We start from the raw sequence: 25,056 nt of genomic DNA on the forward strand, positions 1-25,056 counted from the left end.
CTGAACTCTAAAGGTGAGGTGAGCATGACTGCCCTTGACATCAAGGCAGCATTTGACTGAGTGTGGCATCAATGAGCCCTAGCAAAACTGGAGTCAATGGGAATCAGGGGGGAAACTCTCCACTGGCTGGAGTCATACCTAGCACAAAGGAAGATGTTTGTGGTTGTTGGAGGTCAGTCATCTCAGCTCCAGGACATCACTGCAGGAGTTCCTCAGCCCAACCATCTTCAACTGCTTCATCAATGACCTTCCTTCCATCATAAGGTCAGAAGTGGGGATGTTCGCTGATGATTGCATGATATTCAGCATCATTTGCGACTCCTCAGATACTGAAGCAGTCCATGTCCAAATGCAGCAAGACCTGGACAATATCCAGGCTTGGGCTGACAAGTGGCAAGTAACATTCTCACCATGTAAGTGTCAGGCAATGAGCATGTCCAGCGAGAGAATCCAACCGTCGCCCCTTGATGTTCAATGGCATTACCATCATTGAATCCCCCACTATCAACATCCTGGGGGTTACCATTGACCAGAAACTGAACTGGACTGTTCATATAAATCTTGTGGCTACAAGAGCAGGTCAGAGGCTAGGAATCGTGTGACGAGTAACCCACCTCCTGTCTCCCCAAAGCTTGTCCACCACCTACAAGGCACAAGCCAGGAGTGTGATGGAATACCCCTGGATGACTGCAGCTCCCATAACACTCAAGAAGCTTCACACCATTCAGGACAAAGCAGCCCGCTTGATTGGCATCACACCCACAAACCTTCCTCCACCACTGATGCACAGTAGCAGCAGTGTGTACCATCTTGTACCTTGCAGTACACGATGCACTGCAGGAATTCACCAAGGCCCCTTCGACAGCACCTTCCAAACCCATCTAGAAGGACAAGGGCAGCAGATAGGTGGGAACACCACCACTTGGAAGTTCCCCTCCAAGTGACTCACCATCCTGACTTGGAAATATATCGCTTTCAGTGTCACTGGGTCAAAATCCTGGAACTCTCTTCCTAACAGCACTGTGGGTATATCTATACCACATGGACTGCAGTGGCTCAAGAAGGCAGTTCACCACCACCTTCTCAAGGGCAGCTAGGGATGGGCAATAAATGCTGGCCCAGCCAGTGAAACCCACATCCCATGAATGAATTTTAAAAAAATCATCCCTCTCCTTAGTGAAGATGGAAACAAAGTACACATTGAGTACCCTGCGTCAACCTACAAGTTACCATGTACATCTCTGATAGGCCTTTTCCTTAGCTATTCTCTTGCTCTTAATGTACTGGTAAAACATCTTAGGAATTTCTTTGATTTTACCTTCCAATATTTTTGCATATCCTTTCTTTGCTTTCTCAATGTCCATTTTTACTTCACCCTTGTACCTTCTATACTCCTCTAGGCTTTCTACGGTATTAAGTCTTGTGACTGTCATAAACTTTTTTCTGCTTTATCTTAGTCTGTAAGCATCTGGATAACCAGGGGGCTTTAGATTTGGCAGTAGCACTCTTTTTCTTTGTGCAGACATCTCTACACTGTGTGCGTAGAATCTCGCCTTTGAATGCCTCCCATTGATTTGATAGTTTTTCCTTCTAATAGCTGTATCCAGTCCCCTCTCACCAGCTCACCTCTCAGCTTTGTAAAGTTTATCTTTCCCCAATTTAGAACTTTTACTCCTGATCTATCTTTGTCCTTTTCTGTAATGATGCTAAACCTAACTATATTATGGTCACTATCTCCAGAATAGTCCCCTGCTGCTACTTCATCCAATTGCCCAGCTTCATTTCTAAGACTAAATCTATAATTGTGCCCCCTCTCATTGGGCTGTTACGAGCTGGCTAAAAAAGTTCTCTTGCATTTTAAGAATGTTGTATCCTCTGTGCCATTCACACTGTTTGTATCCCAATTGATATTAGGGTAGTTGAAGCCCCTGATGATTACTGCCCTATTGTTTTTGCACTCAAAAATCTGTATACATATTTGCCCTATTGATTCCCTGCCACTATTTGGGGGTCTATGGTACACTTCTTGCAGTGTGGCTGCCCCTTTTTTATTTCTGAGTTCAACCCATATGGTCTCATTTGATACTTCATTTAGGAAACCATCCCTCCTCATAGCTGTAATTATCTAACCAATAATGCTACACCCCCACCTTTCTTATCCCCCTCCCTATCCTACCTGCAAACTATATCCAGGGATTCTGATCTGCCATTTTTGCACCCCCCAAGCCAAGTTTCCGTTATAGCAATGATATCATGCTGCCATGTGTCCAGCTGTGCCCTCAGCTCATTGGCTTTGTTTACTAAGTGGGGATGTTTGCTGATGATTGCACAATGTTTAGTACCATTCACAACTCCTCAGACTCTGAAGAAGTCTATAACCACATGCAGTAAGACCTGGACAACAGTCAGGCTTGGCAAGTAACATTTGCACAACACAAGTGCCAGGCATTGACCAACTACAACAAGAGAGAAGTTAACCCTCTCCCCTTCACGTTCAATGGCATTACCATTGCTGAATTCCCCACTATCAACATCCTGGGGATTACAATTGACCAGAAATCTAACTGGACAACCAAATAAATATTGTGAGTACAAGGGCAGGGAACTCTGTGGTGAGTAACTCAACTCCTGGCTCCCTAAAGCCTGTGCACCATCTACAAGGCACAAGTCAGGAATGCCCTCCACTTGTCTAGAACTCCAACACCAGTCCAGAAGCTCAACATCATCCAGGACAAAGCAGCCCGCTTGATTGGCATCCCCTCCACCACCAAGGAACAGTGGCAGCAGTGTGTACCATCTACAAGATGTGCTGCAGCAACTCATCAAGGCTCCTTTGACAGCACCTTCAAAACTCTACCACCTAACAAGGTCAACAGATGCATGGGAACTCTGCCACCTGCAAATTTCTCTCCAAGCCACATACCACCCTGACTTGGGACTATATCGCCATTCCTTCAGCTGCTTCATCAATGTAAGGTCAGAAGTGGGGATGTTTGCTGATGATTGCATAATGTTCAGCACCATTCTCAACTCCTCAGACACTGAAGAAGTCTGTACCCATATGCAGTAAGACCTGAACAACGCCTCAGTCAAAATCCTGGAATTCCCTTCCTAACTGCACTGTAGGTGTACCTACGCCAGATGGACTGCAGAGGTTCAAGAAGGCAGTTCACTGCCACCTTCTCAAGGGCAATTAGAGATGACCAACAAATGCTGGCTTTGTTAGTGATGCTCATATCTTATGAAAGAATTTTAAAAACTTTACACCAGGAGTTATGTAGTTATTAGGAATGGGCATAGAAGGAGACCATTTGGCTCATCATGAATATGCTGTTTATCCCACCCTGTTTCTTTTTCTCTGTATCACCACCTCAAATGAGATCACCTGATTCACTACAGACCAAGACTTTGTGACTTGGTTGGCCCAGTTCCACACTCGGCTATGTGGCCAAGAAATATTTTTACACTGAGAAACTGAAGCACTATTCTAAAGTGGCATTAGACACTGGTGCATTTATCTGCTATGTAAGCAGGGTTTCTATTGTGGACTGTTTTATTGATATGGTTTGAAGTTGTAGCTATTAAATATTTCTGATTTATAGTTTTAGAAACCTAAATATGTTCAAGCAAAGATGTCTGGAATGAAGGAGTACAGTGTAGATCTAAAACAAAATGGGAAGATCTGGAAGGTGCTGTCTGTTCAGAAGAAGGAGGCTTGGTGGTGAAGATGGTATGTTTTCTTTGTGGGACAGTGGAGAAGCTGCTCCAATAGCAGTGGAAATATACGATAGCTGGAGTGAGGAGCACCGAACAGCAAGTGTGTTGTAAGAGTTGATGGTATTTGTACTTAAAGTTACATACTGTGCACCATTGAAGGTTAGAGCTAAAGTTGAGCAGGTCTTGGGATATTGTCCAAGCTCCTTGATTGTGTTACACTGCTTTCCCCACTGTAATATTATTTAAGCTGTCTTGTGAACACAAGAATATTGCATTATTCCGTTGAAGTTATACTTCTTTTGTTATTTTTATTTATACTTTTGATCTTATCTCATGTGACAGCTGGTTGAGATGCAGAATGGTATGTAGGTGCTTTCCCATAAAGGAGGAAAAATTAAAAGGGCAGATAGCTCTGGACAGTCCTTCACCCTGCTTAGTAGAAGTCTTGGAGTAGTTTGCTGGCTGCCCCCAGGGTTGATGTGTGTCATCAGGGCAAACCCTGAAGAGGTAATGAGATTAATTTTGTTACATAAATATTTTCTGAAGATGAAATATTAATGCTTAGAGCTGCCATGGGTATAATTAATATGACAGTAAGCATTTAGATGAGCTGGTGTTGTGTAACAATGGTTAAGATTGTTATGGAAGATCTGGAATGCTTAACACCATTACAGGGTGAGAGTAGATATTATAAAGTGATGAGATGTACACAAGAGGAAGATGTACAAACATACAAAATAGGAGCAGAAGTAGGCAATTCAGCCCCTCAAATTGCTCTGCTATTCATTAAGTTCATGGCTGATCTGTTTGTGTTTCAAGTTCACATTCCTACCTACCCCCGATAACCTTTGATTCCCCTACCTAACAAGAATCTATCTACCTCCACTTTAAAAATATTCAATGACCCTTCTTCTACTGCCTTCTGAGGCAGAGTTACAAAACCACAACACTCCGAGAGAAAAAATTCTCCTCATCATTGATCCTTAATTTTAAAACAGTGCCCCTTAATTCTGGACTCACCCACACAAGGAAACATCCTTTCCACGTCCACCTTGTCAAGGCTGTTCAGGATCTTATATACTTCAATCAAGTCATCCCTCATTCCGCTAAACTCCAGTGGAAACAAGCTCAGTCTGTCCAACTTTACCAAATAAGACAACCTGCTCATTCCAGGTATCAATCTAGTAAACCTCCTCTGAACCACCTCCATTAGCCTTCTACTTACTTGCTGTACCTGCATACTAACTTTTTGTGACTCATGCATTAGAACACCTAGATCCTTCTGCATCTCGGAATTCTGCAGTCATTCTTCATTTAAGTAATACTCTGCTTTTTTTATTCTTCCTGCCAAAGTGAACAACTTCACATTTTCCCACAATGTACTCCATCTGCCAGACTTTTGCCCACTCTCTCAATCTATCTCTATCTTGTCTGTAACCTCCTTATCTCCTTATGTCCTCTTCACAACATACCTTCCTGTCTATCTTTGTCTATCTGCAATTTTAGCTATCATGCCTTCGCTCCCCTCATCTAAGTCATTGATATAAGTTGTAAAAAGTTGAGGCCCAGCACAGACCCCATGCAGGACTCCACTTGTCATATCCTGCCAATCAAAGACCCATTTATGCATACTCTCTGTTTTCTGCCAGCCAGCCAATCTTCTATCCATGCTAATATGTTACCCTGTACACCATGAGCTTTTATTCTTCGCAATAACCTTGATTTGGCACCTTTTCAAATGTCTTCTGGAAATCTAAGTACAGTATGCCTATGGGTTCCCCTGTTTCCACAGCGCATGCTACTACTTGAAAAAACTCCAATAAATTGGTTAAACATGAATTCCCTTTCACAAAACCATGTTGACTCTTTCTGATTACCTTGAGCTGTTCTAAGTGCCCAATTATAACCTCCTTAATGATTGATTCTAACACCTTCGCCACGACAGATGTCAAGATAACTGGCCTATAGGTTCCTGTTTTCTGCCATTCTCCCTTCTTGAATAAAGGGGTTATATTTGCTACTTTCCAACCTGTTGGAAGTTTTCCAGAACCTAGTGAATTTTGGAAAATTAACACCAATGCATATACTACCTCATTAGCCACCTCTTTTAAGACCCTAGGATGAAGTCCATCAGGACCTGGAGACTTGTCAGCCCGCAGCTCCCTTTGTTTGATCAGTACCATTTCCCTAGTGATTGCAATTTCACCAAGTTCCTTTCTCCCTTCCATCCCCTGAATTACTGGAACGGTTTTGAATTCCCTACAATGAAGACAAAAGCAAACTATTTGTTCACTTCATCTGCCATTTCCTTATTATCTACTATTAACTCCCCATTCTCATTCTCTGGAGGACCAGCATTCATTTTGCTTACTCTTTTCCTTTTTAAATACCTGTTGCTATCCATTTTTACATTTCTAGCTAGCTTCCTCTTATGCCCTAATTTCTTTCTTCTAATTAGCCTTTTAGTCATTCTCTGCTGTTCTTTATATTCTGACTAATCATCTCACCTGCTACTCATCTTTGCAGTTATATACTTTTTCCTTAAGTTTGATGCTTTCCTTAACTTCTTTAAACACAGATGGTGGGCTCTCCCCTTAAAATTTTTCCTTATAGTAGGAATATACTTATTCTGAGTATTTTGAAATATCCCCTAAATGTCTGCCCCTGCTTCTCTATTGATCTATGCTCTAACCTAGTATCTCAGTTCACTTCAGCTGGCTCCACTTTCATGCCCACTAAGTTGCCCTTATTTCAGTTTAAAACACTCGTCTTAGACCCACTCTTCTTCCTTTCAAACTGGATGTAAAATTTAATTGTATTGTGATCGCTGCTACCTAGGGTATCTTTACTCTGAGGTCATTAATTAGTACTGTCACACTACACAACACCAAGTCTCATATAACCTGCTTTTGGTTGGTTCCAGAATCTATCTCGAAAGCATTCTATGAGCCCCTCATCCAGGCTACTTCTCCCAATCTGATTTTTCCAGTTTATAGTGGATTAAAATCACCCATGATTATTGCTGTCCCTTTATGAAAAGCATGCAATATTTCTTCTTGTATACTTTGTCCTACATTGTGTTTACTGTTAGGGGGCCTGTAGACCACTAGGGACTTCTTTCCCCCACTATTCCTCATCTCTGCCCAAATCGATTTTACATCCTGATCCCCTGAGCCAATGTCATCTCTTAACTATTGCACCAATGCCATCCTTGATCAACAGTGCTGCCCCTCCACCTTTACCTGGCTTCCTATTCTTCTTGAATGTCATATACCCCATAATATTCAGGACCCAATCCTTGTTATTCCTGCAGCCCCGTCTTCGTGATGGCTATCAAATAATATTTATTTACTTCAATGTGCGCTATCAATTCATTTACTTTATTATGAATACTACGCGCATTCAGATACAGTCTTTACTTTTGCCTTTTTCTTATCTTTGTAACATATAGTCTTGATTATTGCTGTATTCTTAGATTTTTCTCTTTGTCCCTTCCTGCCATTTTCTGATCCTCATTTCCCATATTACTATTTTGCTCTCCTGCCTTGACCCCCCCCCCCCCCCCCCCCCCCCCCCCACCACCACCACCACCACCACCACCACCACCACCACCACCACCACCACCACCACCACCACCACCACCACCACCAACCACTTATTTTAAAGCCCTCTCTACTTCCCTAGGTATGCAGCTCGCTAGAACACTGGTCCCAGCACGGTTCAGGTGTAGACCGATCCAATGATACAGCACTCACTTTCCCCAGTACTGATGCCAGTGCCCCACGAACCGAAACCCACTTGTCCCGCAGCAGTCTTTGAGCCACACGTTTATCTCTCTAATCTTATTTTCCCTATGCCAATTTGCACATGGGTCAGGTAATAATCCAGAGGTTCTGCTTAATTTGCTACCTAGCTCCTCATATTGACTGTGCAGAACCTTGTCTTGCCTATGTCGTTGGTACCTACATGGATCATGATAACAGGATCCTCCCCCCTGATCACTCTGCAGCCTTGAGCAGATATCCCGCAACCTGGCACTGGGCAGGCAATACAGCCTTCTGGGCTCTCACTCTTTGCTGAAGAGACCAGTGTCAATCCCCTTCACTATACTGTTCCCTACTACCTCTACATTCCCTTTTGCTCCCCCCCGCTTGAGCAGCTTCCTGTGCCATGGCCAGCCTGCTCATCCACCTTGCAGACCTCACTTTTGTCCGCACAGGTTATGGGCACCTCAAACCTGTTTGACAATTACGAAGTCTGAGGCTCCTCCACTACTGCCTCCTCCTTTTACCTGCCTCACTTATCGTCACATTCTCCTGTCCCCCACCGCTGACCAAAATAGATGACTCTATTCTAAGGAGTGTGACCATCTTCTGGAACAAAGTATCCAGGTGTTTTTCCTCGTCCCTTAAATTGCCCATTGTCTGCATTTCAGCTTTCAGCTCAATAATCCTGATCCGGAATTCCTCTAGCTACTTGCACTTTCTGCAAAGAGAGACCTGGGTGGGGCTGGTATATGTTGCAACAATAAAACATTTGGGCTAAATCAGTTCATCAGTTGTTGAGGCATGTCTCATGGTAATGGGGCTATGCACCAAGGAGAACACAATGTGACTTGTTAAAGGGGATGTAGTATGCATACATTTTCAGAGTACGTTCAATAAGGTGTCTCACAAGAGGCTTGTTAGAAAAATTAAGATACCTGGAGTAAGGGAAAATGTAGTTGTGTGGGTCGAAAGTTGATTGACAGAAAGTTGGTGTAGCTCAGACGGGTTGGAAGTGCTGTTTCTCCAGGATCAGTGTTGGCTTCACTTTTGTTCTTGACAATTGCTTTAGAATCTGTAAATTTGCTGACAACAAAAAAGTAGGAGGTATGGCAAACAGTGAGGAGGATGGTGAAAGACTTCAAAAGACACAGGTGGGGATGAAGATAGAAGATACAGTTTGCACAGAAATGCTCAGCCCAACCTGATCATGTTGATTTTCATCCTCTACACATACAGTACCCTCTTTAGTGTGGAGCTCAAAACTGTGCACTATTCTTCAACCATGGTATTACTAAGTTTTATAAAGATTCACCATTACACCTTGACTTTTATATTCAATACCTGTTGATATTTTCGCCCCACATTTCTTATCAGTCACAATTGAAGTGTGGGCAGATGGTGAGTGAATTTTTCCCAGATATCCATCAACAAATGGGAACCTGAGAGGGACCCAGGTGACCCTTGCTCCGAAGCATCAGTGGGTAGCACTGTGGTCTCTGATTCTCAAGGTTGTGGGTTCTAGCCCTGCTGCAGCAATTGAGCTCAAAAATCAAGGTTAACTTTTCATTGGAGGTGCCGTCTTTCATTAAACCTAGGCTCTGTCAACTCTCTCAGGTGGATGTAAAAGATCTCAAGCCAATATTTTGAAGCAATATCTGGTGTCCTGGCCAATATTTATTCCTCAACTGGCATTGCAAAAAACTTAAATGGTTGTTATCACATTGCTGTTTGGAACGTGTTGTGCACAGATTGGCTGCTGCATTTCCTACACTACAAGTGACTACACTTCAAAAGGTCTTCACTGTCTGTAAAGTGCTTTGGGAAATGCTGTGATCGTGAAGGACGCAATAGAAATGCAAGTCTTTTTTCTTGTGTGAAGGATCAGCTTTGGTGCCTGCCTCATTGTGGCTACAGGTTCGAATAGGACGTTGGTTACTCAAACCCATATCCAGACACTGTGGTTTTGTGCATTGGTGCTTTATTTAATTTTCCATTCATATTCAATATTAATGTGGTTTTTTTTAATTGATATGCTTGATGTGGATGCAGCCATTGTGAGTGGCTTGCTTCACTCACTCTTGACGTGGGCACTTGACTATTATTCAGCAAAGACTGGGGGCATTGCTGCATTAACTAAACAAACACTGTCATTTTTAAATATCTTTTATCAGCTGGACAGCCAGCAAACATGTTGCCTGGACAAGAAATATGTAATGAAAAAGCTGACCTATTATTGTGCCAAATGTTGACCACACATTGAAATGAGTGTTCAACCTTTAGAACATTGCTAAAATGTATCTGAATGTCCCAAGTAATGAGTTGGCACAATTTTAAACAAAAGCATAAGTAATTAATTATGTTGAAATCATTGAGTATTTTCTGTTAGGTTTGCGCCTGTAATTCTTCAATTGTTTTTAAATCTATAATGGCTTCTTCAAATAATAATTGTAAAACAGCTTTTTTAATTGCCTGGATCCAGAAATGTAAATTGTAATGTGCTTTGTCTGTCAAAGCTGGCGGCTCCCTGAAGTTGCTGAGACAGAAATCTGGAATGACGTTGCAAAGATGTTATTCTATATGGGTGAGTGCAAGTGATCTTCTGGACAGGAGAGAGAAAGTGTTCAATTGAAAGGAAATGAGTGGGGAGGTGGTGGGTGGTATGGCGTCTTGAGGATTTTTCTCTCGTCTCCTAAAGAAAGAGTCACATGCTGGGGTATAGTTCCACAGTAACCAGATATTCTTTGCATGTGAACCTGGCCAGTGAGTTTTGGTGGGCTGAACAACTAGAGAGGGGTCACAGCTGAGTCAGATATTGTCCACATGTGCCCTTCCTGCAAGGGTATCTTGATAGTATCAGCACAACTCAACACAAGAATTAGGAGCAGGTATAGGCCATTCAGCCCCTCGAGCTTGCTCCACCATTTGGTAAAATCATGGCTGATTTGATTGTGGCCTCAACTCCACTTTCCTGCGTGCTCCCCATAACTTTTGACTGCCTTGTTGATCAAAAATCTATCCAACTCAGCCTTGAATATATTCAATGACCCAGCCTCCATTGCTCCCTGGGGAAGAGAATTCCACAGACTCTCAGCCCTCTGAGAGAAAAAAGTTCTCCTCATCTCAGTCTCAGGAGACCTCAAATTTTTAAACTGTGCCCTCAGTTCTAGACTCCCCGACAAGGGGAAACATCCTCTCAGCATCCACCCTGTCAAGCCCTCTTAGGATTTTATCTGTTTTAATAAGATCTTCTAAATCCAATGATTATAGACTCAACCTCCTCAATCTTTCCTCATAAGATAATCTTTATCCCAGGAATCATTTGAGTGAACCTGCTCTAAATTGCTTTGAATGCAATTACATCCTGCCTTAAGTAAGGAGTCCAAAACAGTACTCCAGATGCGGTCTATCTAAGGCCTGTACAGCTACAGCAAGACTTCCTGGCTTTTATACTCTATTCTCCTTGCAATAAATGCCAATATTACATTCGCCCTCCTAATCACTTGCTACACTTGCTTCGTGTACCAGGACACCTAGATCCCTCTGTACTGTTCTGCAGTCTGTCTCCATTTCAATGATATGTTGCTTTTCTATTCTTCCTACCAAAGCGGACAAGTTCACATTTTTTCCACTTGATATTCCATCTGCCAAATTTTTGCGCACTCATTTAACCTATCCATATTCCTTTGTAGACACCTTATGTCCTCTTGACAACTTACTTTCCTACCTATCTTTGCGTCTTCGGCAAATTTAGCTATCATGGGTTCGGTCCCTTCATTCAAATCATTGATATAGATCATAAATAGTGGAAGCCTCAGCACTGTTCCCTGTGGTACTCAAGTAGTTACAGCTTGTCACCCTGACAATGACCCATTTATCCCTACTCTGTGCGCCCTGTTAACCAATTCTCTATCCATGCTAATATGTTACCCCCTACACCTTGAGCTCTTATTTTGTGAAGTAATCATAAGGTCAGAAGTGGGGATGTTCTCTAACGATTGCCCAATGAGCAGCACCATTTGCGACCCCTCAGATACTGAAGCAGCCCATGTACGAATGCAGCAAGACCTGGACAATATCCAGGCATGGGCTGAGTGGCAAATAACATTCGTGTCACACAAATGCCAGGCAGTGATCATTTCCAACAATAGAGAATCTAACCATTGCCCCTTGACATTCAATAACATTACCATCGCTGAATCCCCCATTCCCAACATCCTGGGGGGTTTCCATTGACTAGAAACTGAACTGGACGAGCCATATAAATACTGTGGCTACAAGAGCAGGTCAGAGGCTAGGAATCCTGCGATGAATAACTCACCTCCTGACTCCCCAAAGTCCACCATTTACAAGGCACAAGTCAGGAATGTGGTAGAATATTCTCCACTTGCCTGGATGAGTGCAGCTCCCACTGAAGAAGCTTGACACCATCCAGGACAAAGCAGCCTGCTTGATTGACACCCCTTCCAAAAACATTCACTTCCTCCACCCAGATGAACAGTGGCAGCAATGTGTGTCAGCTACAAGATGCACAGCAGAAACTTACCAAGGCTCCTTAGGCAGCACCTTCCAAACGCATGACCGCTACCATCTAGAAGGACAAGGGCAGTAGATACGTGGGAACACCACCACCTGGAAGTTCCCCTCCAAGCCACTCACCATCCTGATTTGGAAGTATATTGCTGTTCCTTCACAGTCACTGGGTCAAAATCCTGGAACTTCCTCCCTAACAGCTCTGTGGGTGTACCTACACCACATGGACTTTAGCAGTTCAAGAAGATAGTTCACCACCACCTTCTCAAGGGCAGTTGTGATGGACAATAAATGCTGGCCTAGCCAGTGATGCCCACATCCCATAAATGAATACGAAGAAAAAATGCGGCACCTTCTCAAATGCCTTTTGAAAATCCAAGTACACATCTACAGGTTCCCCTTTATCCACTGTGCTTGTTACTTCCTCAAATAAATTAGTTAAACACAATTTCCCATTCACAAAACCATACCTGATCATATTATGACTTTCTAAATGTCCTATTACCTCCTTAATAATGGATTCTAGCATATTCCCTTGGACAGATGTCGGGTTAACTAGCCGATAGTTTCCTGCTTTCTTGAATAGAGGTGTCATATTTGTGATTTTCCAAACCACTGGAACCTTTCCAGAATCTAAGGAATTTTGGAAGACCACAACCAATGCATCTACTAAGTCTGCAGCCACTTTTTTTTAAGACCCTAGGATGAAAGCCATCAGGTCTTTAGTTTTCCAAGTACCTTTTCCCTAGTGATTGTTTTAAATTCCTCCCTTCATTTTACGTTTTGTTTTTCAACTGCTCTTGGGTTTTTTGTGTCTTCTACAATGAAGAAAGACACAAAGTACCTGTTCAACCCTTCCACCATTTCCTTGTTTCCCATTATTAATTCCCCAATCTCACCCTTCAAGGGACCAATGTTCACTTAAGTTATTCTTTTTAAGTGCTGGTTAAAAAATAGATAGTAAGAGTTTCTACATTTCTATCTAGCTTTCGCCCATACTCTAATTTCTCCTTCATAATCACGTGTTTAGCCATCCTTTGTTGGTTTCTAGAATATGTCCAATCTTCTGACCTACCACTAATCTTTGCAGTATTGCACTCTTTTTTTTAATACTATCCTTAACCACCTGAGTTAGCCACAGACAGTGCATCCTTCTCATTCTTTTTTTTTGGAAAAATATACTTTATTCATAAAATATTTGAAAGGACATTACAAAACATTTCAAAATAGCCATGACAAAAAGTACAATCAGATTGAAGTTTCCCATATAGATCATGAGGTGCTTCAATACAATCAATGAACATTACAGACATCTCAACATGGTCATTACGGACAGTCAGACAGTGCAATGGTATTCAGGTTATCCAAATAGTTAATAATCTTTCAGGTTAAACCAATTAAACCAAATCAACAAAATTGGGATAAATCAGGCACAGCCCCTAATTCAGGTCAGCTGTAAAACCAAGAACAAAGTTTAAAGGAACCTTACAAACTTTAAATCAAAATGTGATTAAAGGGGTCAACAAAACACCCCAGTCCCCGCAGTGCCCACCGAACATGGAAGGCCTCGAGAGTGCCAGCAGACACCACGTGCTCCCTCTCCAGGGACATCCAGCCGCGAACATAGCCGCGGAAGAGGGACAAACAATCGGGCGGGACTGCCCCGTCAATCGCCCGCTGCCTGGACCTGTTAATGGCCAACTTGGCCAGGCCCAGAAGCAGGTTCACGAGGAGGTCCTCCTCCTTCCCAACCCCCTTCCGCACCAGGTGCCCATAGATCAGGAGCGTGGGGCTGAAGTGCAAACAAAACATCAATAAAAGGTTTTTCAAATAACTAAAAAGGGAGTGCAGCCTACAACACCCTATATATGCATGGTCCACGGACTCCACAAGACCGCAAGAAGGGCATGTGTCCTGAGAGTCCGTGAACCTATGCATTCTCCTATTATGGGGTCTGCTGCATGCAACACCCTCCAACCCAGGTCCCCGATAGAAAGGGGGAGGACACCTCCGTAGAGGGCCTCCCATCGGGGGCCTCCGCTGCCGGACAGCAACAAGGCAAGCCAGGGCGTGTCCGGGCGGCGGACAAGGGCGAGAAAATGGAAGGTGTGCAGCAGCAGTCCGTACAAAAAGCTCCTCTTTGCCGTGCCAAAAGGCACAGAGGGCATGTCCCCGAGGCAGCTCATATTGCAGGGCGCCAGCACCCGAGGGAGGGTTCGGCTTGGGGCCAATGTGGAATTCTGTCTGAACAGGGGAACGCTCAGACGGAAGACCACCGTGCACTTGGGCCACCTCAAGACCCAAAATAACATCAGGTCCGAGCACGACCGTTCTCAGGTCTTGGATGGCATCGGCTGCGACCTGGACACTCACAGACGCGCGACGCGCCAACTCCTGCGGGAGCATCCAGCCTAGTCCTCTGCCACCCAGCACGTCCCCGATCCTGGTCACCCCTGCGGCCACAGCCCTCCTCTCCGCCAACCACTGAAAAGGACGGAGGGGCGGATTCCTGAGCAGCGGCTCTCTGACGATAGCCGCTACTCCTGATGGGGGAGAGCTGCGTCGCGAGGCGACCACATTCCAGACTTTGATCAGGTCCTGGTAAAAGACGGGCAACGCCTGCAAGGAGCCACCGAGGCCCCTCTGTTCTATAAACAGGAGCTGCACGTCATAATTCAGGCCGTGCACCTGACGGAAGAAATACGTCGTCAGGGCACACCATCTAGGAGGAGGCTCGACAGAGGTATCGCTGCAGGGTCTGAAGACGGAAAGTCGCCACCTGTGTGCGTAGGCACACTAGCGCCTGACCACCCTCCCTAAGCAGGAGACTCAGAACCAGTGCAATCTTTTGTCCCAGAAGAAGTCGACTAACAATTTCTGGATTCTTGTGACAAAGTCATCCACATAGTTAATGTTGCACTCTGAGGTGCTTCAATACAATTGTGACACATGTAGTTTTCACTGTATATATTCTTTGTGCGTCATACAGCCTGAGGGGGTCTATACAATTCCCAGCCCCTCGGTGCACTATGACAGAAAGGTGTTAGACAACGACCTTTCCCCATTGCGCTCTTGTGGCAGCTGCCCTAAGCTTTAGTGCATCCCTCAGCACAGAGCCCTGGATCTTGGAATGTGCCAGTCTGCAACTTTCGGTCGGGGACAATTCTTTGCACTGGAAGACCAACATGCTTTGGGCAGACCAAAGGGCATCTTTCACTGAGTTGATGATCCTCAGTTGGTGTGTCCCCCTGGATACAACCCGTAGAGCAGAGTCCTGTGTCACAGCCCTGCTTGGGGTGAACTTCGACAAAAACCACGGCATCTTTCTCCAGACTTTCTTTGCAAAGGCATATTCCACAAGGAGGTGAACAACGGTCCCTTCCCCACCACGGCCACCTCGAGGGCAGTGTGCGGAGGGGGTGAGACTCCTGGCATGTAAGGAGAGCCTTTCTCATCACCAGCCAAGCTATGTCTTGGTGCTTGTTGGAGAATTCTAGCGATGAGGCATTCTGCCAAATGACTTTGACAGTCTGCTCAGGGAACCATCCAACAGGATCCACCCATCTCCTTTTCCCACAGGGCCTTTACGCACAGCTTGATATTGCCACACACAAAGGTGGCCATCAGGATGAGGGCGATGTTGGGCACGGTTTGTCCCCCTTTATCTAGAGGCTTGTATATCGTGTCCCTGTGAACACTATCCATTTTTGACCTCCAGATAAAGCGAAAGATGGCTCGGGTGATTGCCACCACGCAGAATTGAGGAATGGGCCACACCTACAGCAACACTGAGAGTGCCTCACACCTGATGACAAGGTTTTTACCCGCAATGGAGAGGGAGCGTCTCTCCCACATGCCCAGTTTTCTTTCCACCATAGCCACTCGCTCCTCCCAGTTTCTAATGCATGCCCTGGTCCCTCTGAACCATATCCCCAGCACCTTCAGGCCTGCCTGACCTGACAGTGAAAGGGACAAAGGATCGGTCAGCCCAGTTCCCAAAGAACATGGCCTCGCTCTTGCCACGATTTACCTTGGCTCCTGAGGCCAGTTTGAACTGGTCGCAGATGTTGATCAGTCTACGTACCAACAGCGGATCTGAGCAGAAGGCAGTGACATTGTCCAAGTACAGGGAGGCTTTGACCTGAGTGCCTTCACTGCCTGGGATTGTCACTCCTCCTGTGCCTGGATCCTTCCTGACGGACTCAGCAAAGGGTTTCTATGTAATACAAAAACAGGACGGGGAGAGAGGGCAGCCCTGCTTGACTCCAGATTTAATTGAAAAGCTTTCTGACTCCCACCCATTCATTGAAACTGCACTATGGATGTTGGTGTAGAGTAGTTGGATCCAATTGCGAATTCCCTCCCCAAACCCCATTTTGGAGAGCACATCCACCATGTAGGTGTGTGATATTCTGTCAAAAGCCTTCTCCTGTTCCAGGCTGATGAGGCAGGTGTCCAAAGCCCTGCCCTGTCCATAGGCAATTGTATCCCTGAGTAGCGTAAGGCTGTCAGAGATCTTCTTGTCGGGTACAGTGCAGGTCTGGTCAGGGTGGATCACCAACTCCAGAGCGGACGACCCGATTGGCGATGATCTTGGACAGAATCTTACAGTCCACATTCAACAGTGAGATAGGTCGCCAATTTCAAATTTCCTCCCTTTCCCCCTTCTGTATGTAGGTGAGGGTGATGATGCCTTTCCTCATGGATTCTGACATGCTGTCGGCCAGAAGCATACCCTCATACACTTCTAGCATGTTTGGGCTGATCCAGTCCCACAGAGCCGAATACAACTCAGCCGGTAAGCCGTTGCTTCCGGGGGTTTTGCTCTTCTCAAAAGACTCGAGGGCCTTAGTCAATTCATCAGGAGTTAGCGGTTTGTCCAGACTCGCCCCTGTACTGTCGTCTAAGATCTCCGTGATAGAGGACAGGAAGGACTGGGAGGCCATGCTGTCTGAGGGCTTCACATCTTACAATCCGGCATAAAAGGATTTGCTGATCCTCAAAATGTTGGACTGCAATGAGTTTACTGAGCCGTCTTCTTCCTTGAGGCTGCTGATTGATCACAGACCTCTCTGTGTATCATTTGGAAGAAGAAACGTGAGCACGTCTCACAGTGCTCCACGGAACGGACTCTAGACTGGAAGGTGATCTTGGAGTCCTCCGAGGCAAAGAGCGAGGCTTGCTGGCTCTTCACCTCTTGGTCCTCCTTAACATCGACCACCATCGACTGCAGCTGGAGCAGGTTCTTCATGTTTTTCTGGAGTCGAGACATTTCACTCTGTTCCTTTCTAGCTTTCTGGACACCTTTTGAGGATGAAAAATGTCGTAATATTCTCCTTGATTGCTCTCCACTCCCCCCTCACTCGCTCCCTCCCACTCACTCCCCCTCCCCCACATTCCCTCCTCACTCCCCCTCCCTGCTCCCGCACTCACTCCCCCCCCGACCCCGCACTCACTCCCCCTTCCCCCCCCGACCCCACACTCCCCCCCGACCCCACCCCACACTCCCCCCCGACCCCACCCCACACTCCCCCCCGACCCCACCCCACACTCCCCACCCGACCCCACCCCACACTCCCCCACCCCGACCCCACCCCACACTCCCCCCCCGACCCCACCCCACACTCCCTCCCCCGACCCCACACCACACTCCCTCCCCTGACCCCACCCCACACTTCTCCCCCACTGACCCCCACCCACTGACAACCCCTCACACTCCCCCCCGACCCCCCCTCGCACACACTCCCGCCCCCCCTCCTGACTCCCCCCGCACACACCCGCCCCCCGCACACACTCCCCCCGTCCTGACCCCCCCCGCACACACTTCCCCCCCCCCTCCTGACCCACCCGCACACACTCTCCCCCCCCCCCCTCCTGACTCCCCCCACACACACTTCCCCCCCCTCCTGACTCCCCCCACACACACTTCACCCCCCCTCCTGACTCCCCCCACACACACTTCCCCCCCCTCCTGACTCCCCCCACACACACTCCCCCCACTGCACACACTCCCCCCCCCGACCCCCCGACACACACACTCCTCCCCTCCTGACCCCCCCGACACACACACTCCTCCCCTCCTGACCCCCCCGACACACACTGCTCCCTCCTGACCGCCCCGCCACACTCCCCGCTCCTGACCCCCCCCCACATCCTCCCCACACACCCCCCCTACACTCCCCCCCTCCTGACGCCCCCACACACACACTCCCCCCCTCCTGACCCCCCCTACACTCCCCCCTCCTGACCCCCCTTACACTCCCCCCTCCTGACCCCCCTCACACTCCCCCCCACCCCTCCTGACCACCCCCCCTACACTCCCCCCTCCTGACCCCCCCACACACACTACCCCTCTCCTGACCCCATCCACACACACTCCCCCCCTCCTGACCCTCCCCCCACACACACTCCCCCCCCCTCCTGACCCCCCCCGCACACACACTCCCCCCTGACCCCCCCCACACACACTCCCCCCCTCCTGACCCCCCCACACACACTCCCCCCCCCCGACCCCCCCACACACACTCCCCCCCCCCGACCCCCCCCACACATACTCCCCCCCCTCCTGACCCCCCCACACATACTCCCCCCCCCTCCTGACCCCCCCACACATACTCCCCCCCCTCCTGACCCCCCCACACATACTCCCCCCCCTCCTGACCCCCCCACACACACTTCACCCCCTCCTGACCCCCCCACACACACTTCACCCCCTCCTGACCCCCCCCCACACACACTCCCCCCCTCCTGACCGACCCCACACACACTCCCCCCCCCGACCCCCCCACACCCCCCCTCCTGACCCCCCCACACACACTCCCCACCTGCTGACCCCCCCCACACACACTCCCCACCTCCTGACCCCCCCCACACACACTCCCCCCCTCCTGACCCCCCCCACACACACTCCCCCCCCCCCTCCTGACCCCCCCACACACACTCCCCCCCCCTCCTGACCCCCCCACACACACCCCCCCCTCCTGACCCCCCCCACACACTCGCCCCTCATGACCCCCCCCCACACACTCCCCCCCTCCTGACCGCCCCCCCACACACCCCCCCCCTCCTGACCGCCCCCCCACACACCCCCCCCCTCCTGACCGCCCCCCCACACACCCCCCCCCTCCTGACCGCCCCCCACACACCCCCCCCCTCCTGACCGCCCCCCCACACCCCCCCGCTCCAGACCACCCCGCCACACCCCCCCTCCAGACCACCCCCCCTTCCTGATCCCCCCCACACTCCTCCCTCCTGACCCCTCTCCCCCCTCCCCCTCTCCCCCCTCCCCTTCCCCCCCTCCCCTCCCCCCCACTCCCCCACCCCTCCCCTCCCCCCCACTCCCCCACCCCTCCCCCCCACCCCCCTCTCCCCACCCCCCCACTCCCCCACCCCTCCCCCCCACCCCCCCTCTCCCCTCCCCCCCTCTCCCCTCCCCCCCACTCCCCCTCTCCCCTCCCCCCCACTCCCCCTCTCCCCTCCCCACCACTCCCTCTCCCCTCCCCCCCACTCCCCCCCTCTTCCCCCCCCTCCTCCCCCCCACTCCCCCCTCCTCCCCCTCCTCCCCCTCCCCCTCACTCCACTCCTCCTCCCCCTCCGCCCTCCTCCTCCCTCCTTACCCCCCTCCCCCTCCTTACCCCCCTCCCCCTCCTTACCCCACTCCCCCCTCCCGACCCCCACTCCCCCCTCCCGACCCCCACTCCCCCCTCCCGACCCCCACTCCCCCCTCCTGACCCCCACTCCCCCCTCCCCCCTCCTGACCCCCCCCCCTCCCCCCTCCTGACCCCCCCCCTCCCCCCTCCTGACCCCCCTCCCCCCTCCCCCCTCCTGACCCCCCCTCCCCCCTCCCGACCCCCCCCTCCCCCCTCCTGACCCCCACTCCCCCTCCCCCCTCCTGACCCCCACTCCCCCTCCCCCCTCCTGACCCCCACTCCCCCCTCCCCCCTCCTGACCCCCACTCCCCCCTCCCCCCTCCTGACCCCCCCCCTCCCCCCTCCTGACCCTCCCCTCCTGACCCCCCCCCCCACTCCTGACCCCCCCCCACTCCTGACCCCCCCCCCCTGACCCCCCCCCCCACTCCTGACCCCCCCCCCCTGACCCCCCCCCCCACTCCTGACCCCCCCCCCCACTCCTGACCCCCCCCCCCCCCACTCCTGACCCCCCCCCCCCCCACTCCTGACCCCCCCCCCCCCACTCCTGACCCCCCCCCCCCCCCCACTCCTGACCCCCCCCCCCCCCCACTCCTGACCCCCCCCACTCCTGACCCCCCCCACTCCTGACCCCCCCCCCCCCCCCCCCCCCCCCCCACTCCTGACCCCCCCCCCCTCTCACCCTCACTCTTCTCCTGCCCCCCCCCCCGGCTAGTCTCCCTCCCACTCTGTCGTTGCTGCGCCTGCTCCTGTTGTTGTTGCTGCTGCTGCTGCTGCCGCTGCCGCTGCCGCTGTCAGTCAGTTGCGGATGAGCCGGCTGTGAGGCGGTGGTGGGGGGGGGGACGACGGGCGGCCTGGAACTTTCTCCTGTTGCCGCAGACAGGGCAGCGACAGTCGGCGGCCAGCCCTGTCCGGGGAGCTGCCCCCCGGGGCTGAGGCTGGGAGGCCGCTCCCGAGCCCCCCACTCCCACCCAGCGCCCCCCCCCCCCCCCATGGATCCTGTGCCGATGCTGCTCTGACCCGGGACCCAGAGCTCGCGCTATGGGAACCTCTGCTTCGTCTATCGCTGCGGAGACGGAAACCGGCCTCCCCGCCACTGCCACCCCTCCCCCGCCGGGCTGGGGCGGCCCCGGCCCCGGCCCCGGGACCCCGCTCTGGGGGACGGGGACGCTGACCGCCGCTCGCGGGGAGAGCGCCCGGAGCCAACAGCTGGTCCCGCGGAGCCGCAGCAGGTAACAGGGGTCAACAGGGTACAAACAGCGGCATAAAGTCACTAAAACCGGGCTAAAGGGGAAACGATCGCTCAGATACTGTGTTTAAAATGGATTGAGCGTTGTGAGGAATCGGGGTGTGGGTTTAAATTAGGAAGCAGCAGTCGGTGAAATCCCGAGAAATGATGGGACAGTAGAAAGTAAACTGGATAGGAATAAGCCTGCAGTGGCAGACATAAAGCCTCCAGATTCAGAATGCACTTTTCCAAGTCGCTTCGAGAGAGAGAGAGAGAGATGGAAAAATTGAACAGGTGGAAGATGAGGAATAATTTTTAAAAAAACATACAATAACACTAAAACAATTAAAAGATTGGCAAACGTAACATTAAACCGGAAAAGGGAATGCTGGCAAGACAACAGAGTGGTCATGTGAAGCCTTAAGAGTTGTAAGACCGGAAAGCCAGTAGTGAAACCCTGAATGAAAGGAGAGAGGCGGCGATAGTTTTTTGAAAAATAGGGACAAGGAATGCAGTTAGTGAGATGGAAAGTAATGGCTGTGTAGGTTTGAATAAGAAACGCAGGAACAGATTGCTTCAAGCTCACCTGTCAAATCACTGTTGTTTATATCACGGCCTACGCTGAAATCATCTCAGTTTTTATTTTGTTGCCTGGTTGGATGCTCAATGTTGGTCAGGGGATAACTCGGCTAATAGTGTTGTGGAATCTAGGTATGTGATGTGGCTGGTATAATATAATTGTTTTTCTTGGATGAAATATGAAGTGAGCTTATTAAATTTGCTTGCTTTGAATTTTAAATTGTCAATGCGCTGGTTCTTGTTTACTAACTAAAACATTTTTTCCCCCAATATTACTGTACTTAAACAACCAGCTCCTCTGCCCTTAAATAAACAAGTAGCCCTGGAACTGGTGAGTTATTTTAACATTGCACTGTGACTTAATGTGTCCCATGAGTTCTGTTATCCCAAGTTGTATAATAAAAACCTGATATGACCTGGTGTTTGGTATCCTCCATAAAGAAGGAGAAAAGTTTAGTAGATTCAAGAGGCTGACATCATAGACTTTTACTATTATTAGATTGTACCCTGTTAGCTTGCAGATTTTTAACATTATATATGTGATTACTGTGCTACAGATATAGTTCATTTCACCCTAGTGAATGGGAAGCGAAACTCCTAGTAGTTTTTTTTGTCGATTACCATTGCATTAGATCTGGTTCAAAGAGTTGAGTTTTCATTTTAAGGGAGAATGTTTCCTGAAATTTATTTTGCTGCCTTTCAGCTCACAGCCCTGGATTTCACATGGACATGTTCTGTGCCATGTTGCATGCTTTTTTTTTGTGGTATCGCTACAGGCAGCTACATGCAATAGTGTCCAAAACTATTTTCATTTAAAAAATTATTTTTAAAAATGTGCCAGAAATTGTGCAATAGAAAGTTCACCCTTGTGCTTTTCTCTGAACTGCAGAAATAATTTTGAGTTTGTGTAGAGGAGTCCATTTGCTACATAGGAATTGACCATTTTGTCATGATGAGTTTTTCACCTGTTTGTGTGGTTGAGAGCTAACAGCGTTGAATGGTGTCTGATGGATAAATTGATCTGTACAATCAGCCCTTTTTCTGCTATCTCAACATTTGGATGGTTCTGAAAGCTTGTGAAGGAGCTGCCATCTAATGGTCAGATGAGATAGAAAATGGAACACTTGCGTTGTTTAGAAGGCTGCAGAAAGTGGAACTTTTTGCTGTGCAGATGAAGAAAGTCTGTTTAAATTGGTATGTTAATGAAAATGCATACAAGGGGAAAGCATTGAAATATGTATCAAAAATATTTGAATACTGTTAACAGTTTGGGTCTCCATATTGTAAAAAGGATATAAAGGTACTGGAGAAGGTACAAAAACTGTTCTCTAATGGTACCAGAATTAAGAGGTTGTACCTATCAGGAAAGATTGAACAGACTGGGGTTCTTTTCTTCCGAAGATCGAGGGATGATAGAGATGTTTATGGTGATGAAATCATTTGATGCGGTTGATGTAAAGATGATGTTTCCACTTCTGGGGGAGACCAGAACCAGGGTCCATAAATGTAAGATAGTCACAAATAAATCCAATATGGAATTCAGGAGGAACTTCTTTACTCAGAGAGCAGTTTGATAGTGGAGCTTGCTACTACATAAGGCAGTTGAGGTGAACATTATAGGTGCATTTAAGGGGAAGCTGGATAAACACAGTGAGAAAGGAGTGGAAGGATAAGTTGATAGGGTGAGATGAAGAAGGGTAGGAGGAGGTTTGTTGAGTATAAATGCTGGCATGAATTTGTTGGGCTGAATGGCCTGTGTGTTTAAAACTGTAATGTGTTTACACTACAACATTAGAAAGCAGAAGCAATAAAAGGAAATCCTAGAAAATAAAGAAAGCTGAAAGCTAGTCATTTGAAAGAAGGGAACAATGAAAGTGAATATGAAGACACATTGACGCACACCCACTATGTTTCCAGGCCTGGAAATGTTGAGAGCTGAAGGGGTATGTTGTGAGTAAATGCACCTTCTGGTACCCTGAGCCAGATACAGCAAATCTGAGTCTTGCTGGTCTCTGCAGAGTTCTCCCTATCTGAGGGGACAGTGATGCTCCTGATCATTGTGATTCTTGCTGGAAGTGTGAGCATGTGGACAGGTGTCCAATGAGGAGAGCATTAATTACTAGTATCCTATAAGGGGCAGCAGCAGAGATTTATCAATCTATTCAATCATGGAAGGGAAAACAGGAAGAAGGTAGTTGCAGGTAGCAATATTTTACTTTCAATCTACCAGGAATCAGAATCAGTTTGGTGTAGCAAACTTATACTTTTCTGAGAAGAAACAAGGGCGTTCTCATGAAAATACACTGTCCTGGAAGTGACACTGAGGTTGAAGGAGGAATTGGGGGTAGATATTGAAGGTTTGTGCTTCCTGCACCATGTTGCTCTTGTGTCAACAATAATAAACCTAATCATCATCTTAGTCCAACGACTACTGAAAATGATATGGTTTGTCCACGTGGTTATGTTGTGTGATGCTGCTAATTAATACCTGTGGTGTGCCATAATGAGGGTTGGTCCTCATTGTTAATAGCACAGTAATGGATGAAGTGGTGGAGAATGCACATGCTGAACTCCAAAGAGGGTGAGGAAATGGGTATGGTAGTATAATGGTTATGTTATTGGGCTGATTATCCAGAAACCATGAGTTCAAATCCCTCCCTGACAGTTTGAGAATTTAAATTCAGTTTTAAATTTTGTGGAAATTAAGAAGCTGGTCTCAGCATAAGTGATCCTGAAGATTTTGGTTTGTTGTAAAAAGAAAATGACTACTTCACTCATGCTATAGAGAAAGAAAATTGCCATCTTTACCTGGCCTACACATGACTCATTGCACTTACCTTCTGAAGTGGCTTAGAAAATTACTCAGTTGTACCAAACTAGCAGTTCAAGGAGAAGGCCTGTCACCGCCTTTCCAGGACAACTAGGGATGGGGCATTAATGTCATCATTACCAGTGCCAGAGTATTAATCTTAAAAGATACTTTGGATGGAGTGGGAAAGAAAAATCAGCCCTGGCTTCTTGTCTTGTATCAGTTTGTTAGTGATGTCACCTGGAGAGTCAGATTGTCGGCCATTCTTTTGGGGAAGGAGACACATAGTGAGGCAAGAGAACTAGAGAGAAATAAACATGTTGAAATCAACGATGTTCTCTGAAAATAAGTTGAAATTACTGGTATTATTTGTAAATAACCAAAAACACCTGCCGTATCGGATTAAATTCACCTGGAAGTAAGCCAATTGTAGCAGAGATCACAATCATTAATTTATCACATCAGTCCTGGAGTGAGCGAGAGGAAGACTCTGAGTGGGTGGAGTAGGTAAGTGGAAGAGTATTGAGAGCATGCTAGAAATCACAGCTTACATAATGGACACAAAATGCAGTGTTCTGTGCACTGTTAATAAAATGGTTCCGTAAATTACAGAAGAAGAATAGCTGTGTGTCTTTACGTTCAATTAAAAATGCAACAATGTTTTATGTTGCTGTTTATCTTTTTACTTTGGTATATTCATCATTCTGGAATATCAAAACATATAAAATATATCTTTTTATTGCTATATATATATATATAATTCATAGTTTCATATCACAA

At 48.0% G+C, this 25,056-nt stretch overlaps 1 protein-coding gene across 4 annotated transcripts in view; it reads left to right on the forward strand.

Annotated features, from left to right (window-relative positions):
- The window catches only part of capn15 (calpain 15), a 305,123-nt gene that overhangs the window by 12,921 nt on the left and 267,146 nt on the right, over positions 1–25,056 (forward strand). The window contains exon 1 of one of the 4 annotated variants that reach the window (XM_041206515.1): positions 20,693–20,892. The exons of 2 other annotated variants lie outside the window; for them this stretch is intronic. In XM_041206515.1, coding sequence (XP_041062449.1) covers positions 20,702–20,892 — 191 coding nt within the window. In that variant the 5' untranslated portion in view covers positions 20,693–20,701. Of the gene's footprint in view, positions 1–20,692; positions 20,893–21,576; positions 21,600–25,056 lie in introns of those variants that run through there. One more of the 4 variants, XM_041206520.1, reaches the window with a different exon arrangement.

The sequence above is a fragment of the Carcharodon carcharias genome, chromosome 15 (assembly GCF_017639515.1).
Source record: "Carcharodon carcharias isolate sCarCar2 chromosome 15, sCarCar2.pri, whole genome shotgun sequence".
NCBI classification, from domain to species: Eukaryota; Metazoa; Chordata; class Chondrichthyes; order Lamniformes; family Lamnidae; genus Carcharodon; species Carcharodon carcharias.